Source organism: Berghia stephanieae, unplaced genomic scaffold, assembly GCF_034508935.2.
Source record: "Berghia stephanieae isolate SIO BIC M18660-M18661 unplaced genomic scaffold, UCSD_Bste_1.3 scaffold186, whole genome shotgun sequence".
Lineage (NCBI taxonomy): Eukaryota > Metazoa > Mollusca > Gastropoda > Nudibranchia > Aeolidiidae > Berghia > Berghia stephanieae.
In genome coordinates this window covers 9,716-21,660 of record NW_027622912.1, presented here as the reverse complement: position 1 = coordinate 21,660, position 11,945 = coordinate 9,716, and the positions used below count along the sequence as shown (strand labels likewise).

At 39.6% G+C, this 11,945-nt stretch overlaps 2 protein-coding genes across 2 annotated transcripts; one reads left to right on the top strand and one right to left on the bottom strand.

The window, feature by feature from the left end:
• Window positions 1-3,196: 3,196 nt before the first annotated feature.
• Window positions 3,197-4,381, top strand: LOC144961239 (ribonucleoside-diphosphate reductase small subunit-like). Its single transcript, XM_078894504.1, has one exon. It carries the CDS (start codon window positions 3,197-3,199, stop codon window positions 4,379-4,381), a length of 1,185 nt encoding a protein of 394 aa, XP_078750630.1.
• Window positions 4,382-5,870: 1,489 nt separating this feature from the next.
• LOC144961237 (ribonucleoside-diphosphate reductase small subunit-like) lies at window positions 5,871-7,054 on the bottom strand. The gene is made up of 2 exons (XM_078894503.1): window positions 7,049-7,054; window positions 5,871-6,995 (listed from the first exon to the last, which is right to left on the bottom strand). Exons 1-2 carry the CDS (start codon window positions 7,052-7,054, stop codon window positions 5,871-5,873), a joined length of 1,131 nt encoding a protein of 376 aa, XP_078750629.1.
• Between the last annotated feature and the right edge of the window lie 4,891 nt (window positions 7,055-11,945).

Here is an 11,945-nt window from a genome sequence, read left to right as displayed (position 1 = left end):
GTGTGTTTATTGTTCTGTATATCTGTTTACTGTCTAATTGTTTATTTATTGTGTCTGGGTATTTGTTTACTAGTCCTACGCATTCTTTGTAAAAAGGAGGGAGTGTCTTACCTCCGAAATGGGGGAGTGTGTGGTCGATCTTTTTAAATTGTGTTAGTCGTGTCCCTAAGTAGTATGACCCGAATTTATTTCCTGTCGATTCTTGTATTATTTTGTCTATATATCTGATCCTAGTTGTGTCTAAGGTTCTTTTAATACATTTTAGTCCTGTGCCGCCTGATTCTGTGGGAAGTGTGAGTATTTCGTGTGGAATGGGTTTTGCGTCTTGTAGTATAAATGTGTCTATGCGTCTTTCTAATTTCTTTATTGTGGTGAACGGAGGTTTGAAGATTTTGATGTAGTATAAGATTTTTGGAATAATGTAGGTGTTCACTATCCTGGTTCTATCGCATATATTGGCTTTGATGTATGTGTATGAATGTAGTTTCTTGTCTATATTGTGTACAATTCCACTCCAGATGTGTTTCGGTGTCGTGTGTCTTTGACAGTACGTTATTCCGAGGATTTTAATTGGTTAACCCATTGCATGTCGGGTATCTGGGCTTTTTCGGTTTCTAAGGGTTCGGGACCGAGATTCATGATTTTGGTCTTTTTAATATTTAGTTTGGCACCACTAGCGAGGCCGAAATTTTTGAAAGTTTCTAAAATTTTGTGTATGCTAGGTATATCACTCGGAATTAGGGTTGCATCATCGGCATACGCGATGAGTTTTTTGTTGGCTTTTCCGGGAATTCTGGTGCCTTTAATTTTCGGGTTTCTCCTAATTTTTTCCAAAACGGTTTCGAGACATAAGATGTATAGTTGGGCCGAGAGAGGGCAACCCTGTCGTACTGACCGACCGATTTTGAAGGGATCAGATACTTTTTGATTGACTATTACACAGCTGGAGGGGTTGTTGTATAGTATTTTTATCCATCTTCTGTAATAAGGGCCTATGTTGTTGTGTTCTAATATTTTGTGTAAGAAACTGTGTTCTAATCTATCGAAAGCTTTCTCTTGATCGATGGACAAAATGTATGCGTGTGTGTGTGTCTGTTTTACGTATCCTATAAGGTCTCTGATGAAGTTTGTGTGTTGTTCTATTGTTCTGTTTTTTATGCTACATGTTTGTTCTTTGTCTATCAGTTGGGGTAGGTGAATTTTGATTTTGTTGCTTAAAGTTTTCGCTATAATTTTGTAGTCGGTGTTTAGGAGGGATATGGGTCTGTATCGTTTGACGTCTGTTGTGTTGCTTTCTTTGGGTATGAGGGTTATGTATGATATCTTTTGGCTGTTCGTTAATTGTCCTTCTTTGTGTATTTCTTTAGTCAGTTCTAGGAGGGGTTTTTTAAGGAGAGGGAAGAAACTTTTGTAGAATTCTACTGTTAGTCCATCGGGGCCTGGGGATTTGTTTGTGTTCATGTTCTCTAGGCTGTGTTGTAGGTCTTTTATTGTGATCTCTGTATCTAATTGTTCTTTCTGTTCGTCTGTCAACTTCTTTGTATAATCGGTGTAGTGGTCTTGTATATCTGTTGATATTTCGCCACTTGTGTATAGTTGTTTGTAAAAATTGTAGAAGGTCTCAAGGATTTCTGTCTCGTTTTTTGTTATTTGCCCATCTGTTGTTCTGATTTTGTCTATATGTCGTCTATTGTGTAGTTCGTTTTCTATTCGTGCTATTGTGTCGTTTAAATCAGTGTAGTCGTTGCGTGTTTTGTATGTGCTTCTTACTTTGTGGCCTCTGAATTTTCTTTGTTCAATTTCTTTAAGTTTTTCTATTGCTTTAGTAACATATGGTTGTGTTTGTATTTCTGTTTTGTTGTCACGCGCCCTGTCTATGTTGATGATTGTTTTGTACTTTGTTTCCTTTCTGTTGGTTTTGTCTTGTACTTTTCTCCCTATCATTTGTGTTAGCGTTTGTATGGTCTGTTTGAGGGTGTCCCACCATTCTCGGATGTTGTCATTTGGTATGTTGTCCGCATAGTCTAATATGATGTCGGTCATGTATTGTATGTAATAATGGTCCTGCAGGAGACTGTTGTTGAATTTCCAGTAGGCACTTTTTTGTTTGGGTCTTGTAATTTGGGTGCCGTACTGGGCGTAGACAGCTTTGTGGTCTGTGTAGTCTAATGTGTTCTCTAGGTGTTTAATTTCTGTTATTGGGGTTGTTTTGGATATGTATATTTTGTCGAGTCTGGATCCTGTGTTTGCGAATGATTTAAAGGTGGTTTCTTTCCCGAGTGGGAATGTTTCTCTGTATGTATCTGTTAGATTGTGTTTTTCTAAAATTCGTTGTAGTATTTGTTTGTCTATGACTGTTTGTTGTGTTCTATGGTGAGTTGTGTCGCGGGGGTGTAGTGTGTTATTGAAATCCCCTGCTAGGATGATGGGTGTTGATGGGTTTATTTCCATTCTTTTCTCTAAGTCTAAAAACGTTGTCTTTTTTTCGTCTGTTCTTGAGGCAGGTCCGTAGATGTTGTAAATTTGGAATTTGTAGCCGTCTTGAGTCACGTCTATTTTCCCTATTCGTCCTGTGTTGTCTTGGTCGTGTTGGGTAACAGTCCAATTGTCGGAGATTTTTATTATGGCTACTCCTCTACAGTTTCTTTTTTTCTTCTCGATTGTCCAAAATATATTTTTAACTTCTGGTTTGAGTTCGAGAAGTGTTCGTTCTTGTGTGAATTTGTCGTGTATGTTCGTTTCTTGTAACAGTAAGAAGTCTGGTCTTTGTTTCCTTATTAGATTTTTAATGTCTTGTATTTTCTGTCTCGTTAATTATCATTAGTGCTTACGAATGGGTTGGGGTTCGAGAATGCCGCCTGAGAATGGATCGCTGGCATAGAATTCATTTTTACCGGTAAAGTTAAACTCAGCGAGAAGACGGTTGAGTCTAGTTGAATAAAACCGAATTGTGAACCATGAGTTATTACCCGGCATGAGGAAAACGTATTTAATATTATGAGATTTCACTTTAGCCGTTAGATCAGCGGTCTTAATCTTAGCGTAAATGTTTTTCGAGCTTGTGAGGATTATTGGGGTCGTGTCCCGAATAGCTACTGTATAATGTGACCTAGTTAGGTTTGAATCGACATTATTATAAAAGGTCGGACCGTCAAGTCCAATCTTTACTGAGATCATAGTCCTAGTATCCATCACAATGGCTGTATCCCAAATGCTACAAGAAACCCTGAGACTTATTCCATTTGATAATCTAAGAAATGTTATCAATCTGCTCGACGATCGTATCAACGGAAGACCTGTAGACCATTATGAGTTTGTGGATCCGTCCTATCCTATCGAGGCACTGATCAAAGCTATTCCATTGGATCAAGCTGAATACTACAGAGACGCTCTCAAGAACCGAGCCCGCGAATTGTCGTCAGAGCCGATCCTACGAGAAAGTGACAATCGACACGTGGTTCTTCCAATACAACATCAAGATGTGTGGGGTATGTACGAGAAAATGTTGGCATGTTTTTGGGTGACTCAGGAAGTTCCGTTGGGAAATGACGTAACCGATTGGGAAGAAAAACTCACACCTGAACAACGGACATTTTACGAACACATACTCGGATTTTTTGCAGCGGGAGATGGTATCATCAACTCAAACATTGGGAATACGTTCTTGAATGAATTCCCTCCTATCGAGATTCAAAACGTATACTATGCACAAGGATTGATGGAGACGATCCACGGTCACATGTACTCGTTACTCATCGACACGTACATCAAAGATCCTGTACGCAAAGACGAAATATTTCGATCGTTGGAAACAAACCCCGTCGTTGCACAACTTACAAATTGGGCTCTCAAGTGGTGTAGAGACGTACTAAGCCCGTTGGCCGATCGTCTCGTAGCGTTTGCGTGTGTCGAAGGCATCATGTTTTCGGGAGCGTTTGCTGCGATCGGTATACTCAAACAACAGACCAACGTATTACGCGGGTTCACATTTAGCAACGATTTAATAAGCAGAGACGAAGGGATGCACAGAGACTTTGCTTGTATGCTATACAAAAAACTACTCGTCAAAAGTTCAAATGCTAGACAGATTGTACTTGACGCAGTCGATGTTACCACACGGTTTATGATTGATGCGATGGGCGATGGTGTCATCGGATTGAGTGCTGATAGCATGCGACAATATATACAGTTTTGTGGCGATCATTTATTGAACGAGCTCGGCGAGGAGTTATACTATAATGTGACGAATCCATATGGATTCATGATCGTATACTCCGTGTATAAAAAAGAGAACTACTTTGAGACAAAGGTCCACAACTACAGCAAGATATCAACCGCTCAGTCAACAGCCATAGAAAATGAGTATACAGATGACTTTTAACAACAACAAAAAATTTTGGTTCATTAAAAGATACATTTTATTCGAAATACTTTGTTAAACATTTGTGTTAATATTATGCGTATTTATGTCATCGGTAATATCGCGGTGAGTACAGAGAGAGATACTGACGTCAACGTAGTCGTTCGTATTATCCATTATATCATTCGCGCTAATCACGTCGACAATTCCACTATCGATGGCGGCTTTCGCTATTATATCGTCTTCTCCCGATATCATATTCAGGAAATCGACGCCGGCGATTGGTGTTATCATCTCGACGAACGTCGATCCGACTATAATATAAACTTTCCCGTTAACATAGACGATATTATCTCTGATTGGTATATCATTTCGTATCTTGATATCAATATCAGTATCCCATACTATCATATGAGGACTATAAAAATCGTAGGGATGTTCGGATCGATCTTTGTATGTAGGCTCTGACAACATATTTGCAATGATGGGATGTGATACGTTCATCTTGTCGGTATCTGATGAATATCACTAAAACCAGAAGATTTATAGTTATTCACAGATGGTTGGTTTCTACGATTAGTCACGGATGGTATAACCCAAGGATTATACTCTGTTCGTACCAAAACCCCGACATATATAATGATAATCTAAATTTGGTAATGTATAAATCATTCAGACTGATTACTACTAACCCAATCAACCAACCAATTATGTCTATTAACGCACTCGAAGTTTGGCTGCAACAGACTTTCTGACATTTGGTGGAGGGAATAATGTAGTAATCCTAATCGGCTTATATGTAAATATTAACCGGTTGAACGCGCATGAGGATTAATGGATAATCTGCTGATATATTATTATAAAGGTCGCGAGTGCCAGTACTCCACGTCACAATCGACAGCAACTCTCACTCAATTGCTTCATTAGCTTCAATCACCATGTCTGTCTCGAGCTGGCCCCGCCGTCTCACCTGCGAGGAACTCCTCGAGTATACCTCATGCAAGGATGCGCACAAACTGATTGAATGTCTAACGTATCACATCCCATCATTGCAAATATGTTGTCAGAGCCTACATACAAAGATCGATCCGAACATCCCTACGATTTTTATAGTCCTCATATGATAGTATGGGATACTGATATTGATATCAAGATACGAAATGATATACCAATCAGAGATAATATCGTCTATGTTAACGGGAAAGTTTATATTATAGTCGGATCGACGTTCGTCGAGATGATAACACCAATCGCCGGCGTCGATTTCCTGAATATGATATCGGGAGAAGACGATATAATAGCGAAAGCCGCCATCGATAGTGGAATTGTCGACGTGATTAGCGCGAATGATATAATGGATAATACGAACGACTACGTTGACGTCAGTATCTCTCTCTGTACTCACCGCGATATTACCGATGACATAAATACGCATAATATTAACACAAATGTTTAACAAAGTATTTCGAATAAAATGTATCTTTTAATGAACCAAAATTTTTTGTTGTTGTTAAAAGTCATCTGTATACTCATTTTCTATGGCTGTTGACTGAGCGGTTGATATCTTGCTGTAGTTGTGGACCTTTGTCTCAAAGTAGTTCTCTTTTTTATACACGGAGTATACGATCATGAATCCATATGGATTCGTCACATTATAGTATAACTCCTCGCCGAGCTCGTTCAATAAATGATCGCCACAAAACTGTATATATTGTCGCATGCTATCAGCACTCAATCCGATGACACCATCGCCCATCGCATCAATCATAAACCGTGTGGTAACATCGACTGCGTCAAGTACAATCTGTCTAGCATTTGAACTTTTGACGAGTAGTTTTTTGTATAGCATACAAGCAAAGTCTCTGTGCATCCCTTCGTCTCTGCTTATTAAATCGTTGCTAAATGTGAACCCGCGTAATACGTTGGTCTGTTGTTTGAGTATACCGATCGCAGCAAACGCTCCCGAAAACATGATGCCTTCGACACACGCAAACGCTACGAGACGATCGGCCAACGGGCTTAGTACGTCTCTACACCACTTGAGAGCCCAATTTGTAAGTTGTGCAACGACGGGGTTTGTTTCCAACGATCGAAATATTTCGTCTTTGCGTACAGGATCTTTGATGTACGTGTCGATGAGTAACGAGTACATGTGACCGTGGATCGTCTCCATCAATCCTTGTGCATAGTATACGTTTTGAATCTCGATAGGAGGGAATTCATTCAAGAACGTATTCCCAATGTTTGAGTTGATGATACCATCTCCCGCTGCAAAAAATCCGAGTATGTGTTCGTAAAATGTCCGTTGTTCAGGTGTGAGTTTTTCTTCCCAATCGGTTACGTCATTTCCCAACGGAACTTCCTGAGTCACCCAAAAACATGCCAACATTTTCTCGTACATACCCCACACATCTTGATGTTGTATTGGAAGAACCACGTGTCGATTGTCACTTTCTCGTAGGATCGGCTCTGACGACAATTCGCGGGCTCGGTTCTTGAGAGCGTCTCTGTAGTATTCAGCTTGATCCAATGGAATAGCTTTGATCAGTGCCTCGATAGGATAGGACGGATCCACAAACTCATAATGGTCTACAGTCTTCCGTTGATACGATCGTCGAGCAGATTGATAACATTTCTTAGATTATCAAATGGAATAAGTCTCAGGGTTTCTTGTAGCATTTGGGATACAGCCATTGTGATGGATACTAGGACTATGATCTCAGTAAAGATTGGACTTGACGGTCCGACCTTTTATAATAATGTCGATTCAAACCTAACTAGGTCACATTATACAGTAGCTATTCGGACACGACCCCAATAATCCTCACAAGCTCGAAAAACATTTACGCTAAGATTAAGACCGCTGATCTAACGGCTAAAGTGAAATCTCATAATATTAAATACGTTTTCCTCATGCCGGGTAATAACTCATGGTTCACAATTCGGTTTTATTCAACTAGACTCAACCGTCTTCTCGCTGAGTTTAACTTTACCGGTAAAAATGAATTCTATGCCAGCGATCCATTCTCAGGCGGCATTCTCGAACCCCAACCCATTCGTAAGCACTAATGATAATTAACGAGACAGAAAATACAAGACATTAAAAATCTAATAAGGAAACAAAGACCAGACTTCTTACTGTTACAAGAAACGAACATACACGACAAATTCACACAAGAACGAACACTTCTCGAACTCAAACCAGAAGTTAAAAATATATTTTGGACAATCGAGAAGAAAAAAAGAAACTGTAGAGGAGTAGCCATAATAAAAATCTCCGACAATTGGACTGTTACCCAACACGACCAAGACAACACAGGACGAATAGGGAAAATAGACGTGACTCAAGACGGCTACAAATTCCAAATTTACAACATCTACGGACCTGCCTCAAGAACAGACGAAAAAAAGACAACGTTTTTAGACTTAGAGAAAAGAATGGAAATAAACCCATCAACACCCATCATCCTAGCAGGGGATTTCAATAACACACTACACCCCCGCGACACAACTCACCATAGAACACAACAAACAGTCATAGACAAACAAATACTACAACGAATTTTAGAAAAACACAATCTAACAGATACATACAGAGAAACATTCCCACTCGGAAAGAAACCACCTTTAAATCATTCGCAAACACAGGATCCAGACTCGACAAAATATACATATCCAAAACAACCCCAATAACAGAAATTAAACACCTAGAGAACACATTAGACTACACAGACCACAAAGCTGTCTACGCCCAGTACGGCACCCAAATTACAAGACCCAAACAAAAAAGTGCCTACTGGAAATTCAACAACAGTCTCCTGCAGGACCATTATTACATACAATACATGACCGACATCATATTAGACTATGCGGACAACATACCAAATGACAACATCCGAGAATGGTGGGACACCCTCAAACAGACCATACAAACGCTAACACAAATGATAGGGAGAAAAGTACAAGACAAAACCAACAGAAAGGAAACAAAGTACAAAAACAATCATCAACATAGACAGGGCGCGTGACAACAAAACAGAAATACAAACACAACCATATGTTACTAAAGCAATAGAAAAACTTAAAGAAATTGAACAAAGAAAATTCAGAGGCCACAAAGTAAGAAGCACATACAAAACACGCAACGACTACACTGATTTAAACGACACAATAGCACGAATAGAAAACGAACTACACAATAGACGACATATAGACAAAATCAGAACAACAGATGGGCAAATAACAAAAAACGAGACAGAAATCCTTGAGACCTTCTACAATTTTTACAAACAACTATACACAAGTGGCGAAATATCAACAGATATACAAGACCACTACACCGATTATACAAAGAAGTTGACAGACGAACAGAAAGAACAATTAGATACAGAGATCACAATAAAAGACCTACAACACAGCCTAGAGAACATGAACACAAACAAATCCCCAGGCCCCGATGGACTAACAGTAGAATTCTACAAAAGTTTCTTCCCTCTCCTTAAAAAACCCCTCCTAGAACTGACTAAAGAAATACACAAAGAAGGACAATTAACGAACAGCCAAAAGATATCATACATAACCCTCATACCCAAAGAAAGCAACACAACAGACGTCAAACGATACAGACCCATATCCCTCCTAAACACCGACTACAAAATTATAGCGAAAACTTTAAGCAACAAAATCAAAATTCACCTACCCCAACTGATAGACAAAGAACAAACATGTAGCATAAAAAACAGAACAATAGAACAACACACAAACTTCATCAGAGACCTTATAGGATACGTAAAACAGACACACACACACGCATACATTTTGTCCATCGATCAAGAGAAAGCTTTCGATAGATTAGAACACAGTTTCTTACACAAAATATTAGAACACAACAACATAGGCCCTTATTACAGAAGATGGATAAAAATACTATACAACAACCCCTCCAGCTGTGTAATAGTCAATCAAAAAGTATCTGATCCCTTCAAAATCGTCGGTCAGTACGACAGGGTTGCCCTCTCTCGGCCCAACTATACATCTTATGTCTCGAAACCGTTTTGGAAAAAATTAGGAGAAACCCGAAAATTAAAGGCACCAGAATTCCCGGAAAAGCCAACAAAAAACTCATCGCGTATGCCGATGATGCAACCCTAATTCCGAGTGATATACCTAGCATACACAAAATTTTAGAAACTTTCAAAAATTTCGGCCTCGCTAGTGGTGCCAAACTAAATATTAAAAAGACCAAAATCATGAATCTCGGTCCCGAACCCTTAGAAACCGAAAAAGCCCAGATACCCGACATGCAATGGGTTAACCAATTAAAATCCTCGGAATAACGTACTGTCAAAGACACACGACACCGAAACACATCTGGAGTGGAATTGTACACAATATAGACAAGAAACTACATTCATACACATACATCAAAGCCAATATATGCGATAGAACCAGGATAGTGAACACCTACATTATTCCAAAAATCTTATACTACATCAAAATCTTCAAACCTCCGTTCACCACAATAAAGAAATTAGAAAGACGCATAGACACATTTATACTACAAGACGCAAAACCCATTCCACACGAAATACTCACACTTCCCACAGAATCAGGCGGCACAGGACTAAAATGTATTAAAAGAACCTTAGACACAACTAGGATCAGATATATAGACAAAATAATACAAGAATCGACAGGAAATAAATTCGGGTCATACTACTTAGGGACACGACTAACACAATTTAAAAAGATCGACCACACACTCCCCCATTTCGGAGGTAAGACACTCCCTCCTTTTTACAAAGAATGCGTAGGACTAGTAAACAAATACCCAGACACAATAAATAAACAATTAGACAGTAAACAGATATACAGAACAATAAACACACCAAACAAACGCAGAGAACAAGACCTAATGCACGCATCAGGACTAACATTAGATAACATGAGAGTGGCCTCAGAAAACTTACATAAACATGATACTTCTAGATACAGTAAGCATATATAACATACAGACTGATGTTCAACGCCTTACCAACAAACAACACGCCCAGATGCGCCTTATGCCGAGCGCTTTGTCCAACACAAAATGTACACATTTTCACAAACTGCATTAAAACAAAAACACTGATTAGAGCCACAATAAACACAATACAAAAAACAATACAACCCATACATACAGAAATAGCATTTAGACATAATATCATCCCCAAAACTGACAATGCAACACATGAAATAAACATACACATCCTAGCAGCAGCAAGACAAGCGATTTGGACTGCATGGATGGGTCAAGTACACAGACAAAACACCACTAATACCGACATGTCATTAATATTTCTTAACATAATACAAAAGAAATACAAAAACGATTTAGATAAAGAGAGAGAAACAAGATGGAACAAATATACCGACCTAATAGCACAATTCAGATAGATGACCTTCCACCGAGACATTTCAACTCTCTGCACCACACCCACAACCTGACCCTACCCCTCCCCTCCGCCCCCCCCCCCCTAGCTAGCTTTACAAACTTTATTTATACATATATTATTTACACCTCTATTATCGATCATTTACCTGACTGATCACTTACTATTATATATTCCTTCCCCTAGTATTTAGTTATTCCTCCTTCCCTTACTTTTGCTGTAGTATTATCCTTTTCTATATTAACTTCCCCTTTCGCCCCCTCTACCACACTGATATAGCCATAACTTTTTCACCAACTTCACTGCCAAACAACCTAGTTACAAACAACGAGGTGCGTCCATGTCTATTCTTACCCCCCCCCCCCCTTTCTCTCTCAGCATTGATAATGATACACAACCCGATGAATCGATCATCCTTCTCCTAACTCTTCGGCCTCCGGAATAATATAATCAGAACCATTCTGTATATAACTAATTCTACCTTTTCCTTTGTTTCTACCCCCCCCCCCCCCACACAGTACATCCAATCCTACCCCACATCTAGATAGATAATACAGACAGCCCCCTTCCCATCACCCCGATACAAACGGAGACGGAAAAGAATACCAACATAAACGACAGAAGATCTCGCCAAGGAAAAATGCAGAGTACCACCCTTTTTGTATTTTTATTTATCTGATTGCAAAACTATAGCTAGAGTAGAGAACACAGACCCTATTTCGGCTCTAAAAGATCATGTGGCAGATAAAACCATCTAATAATTAATGATACTAATGTAAAAAAGTCAGACAACCGGGTAGCTAATGCCGGCGAATGTGATAGAGACACAACCGGGTAGTTGATACCGGCGAGTGTGATACTGATGGAGACAACCGGGTAGTCGATGCCGGCGAGTGTGATACTGATGGAGACAACCGGGTAGTTGATGCCGGCGAGTGGTAGTAGTAGTATTGGCAGAGTGTAGAGGCCGTGGGAGTGGATGGATTCGGTCCCGGGGTCGACTTAAGAGTTCCAGACTGTAACTGCGGCGGTGGTGCTCAAGTGAGGAAGATAGATCGAGACAATGAAGTGACAGTTTAGTACTACTGTTAGTGATAGTAGTAGTGTTGGGTTATTTGATCGCTTTTACTCGATCGACGACCGAGCGCCAAGCC

Coding starts and splice junctions, on each gene's coding strand:
- LOC144961239 (XM_078894504.1), top strand. CDS start 3,197: ATGGCTGTATCCCAAATGCTACAAGAAACCCTGAGACTTATTCCATTT.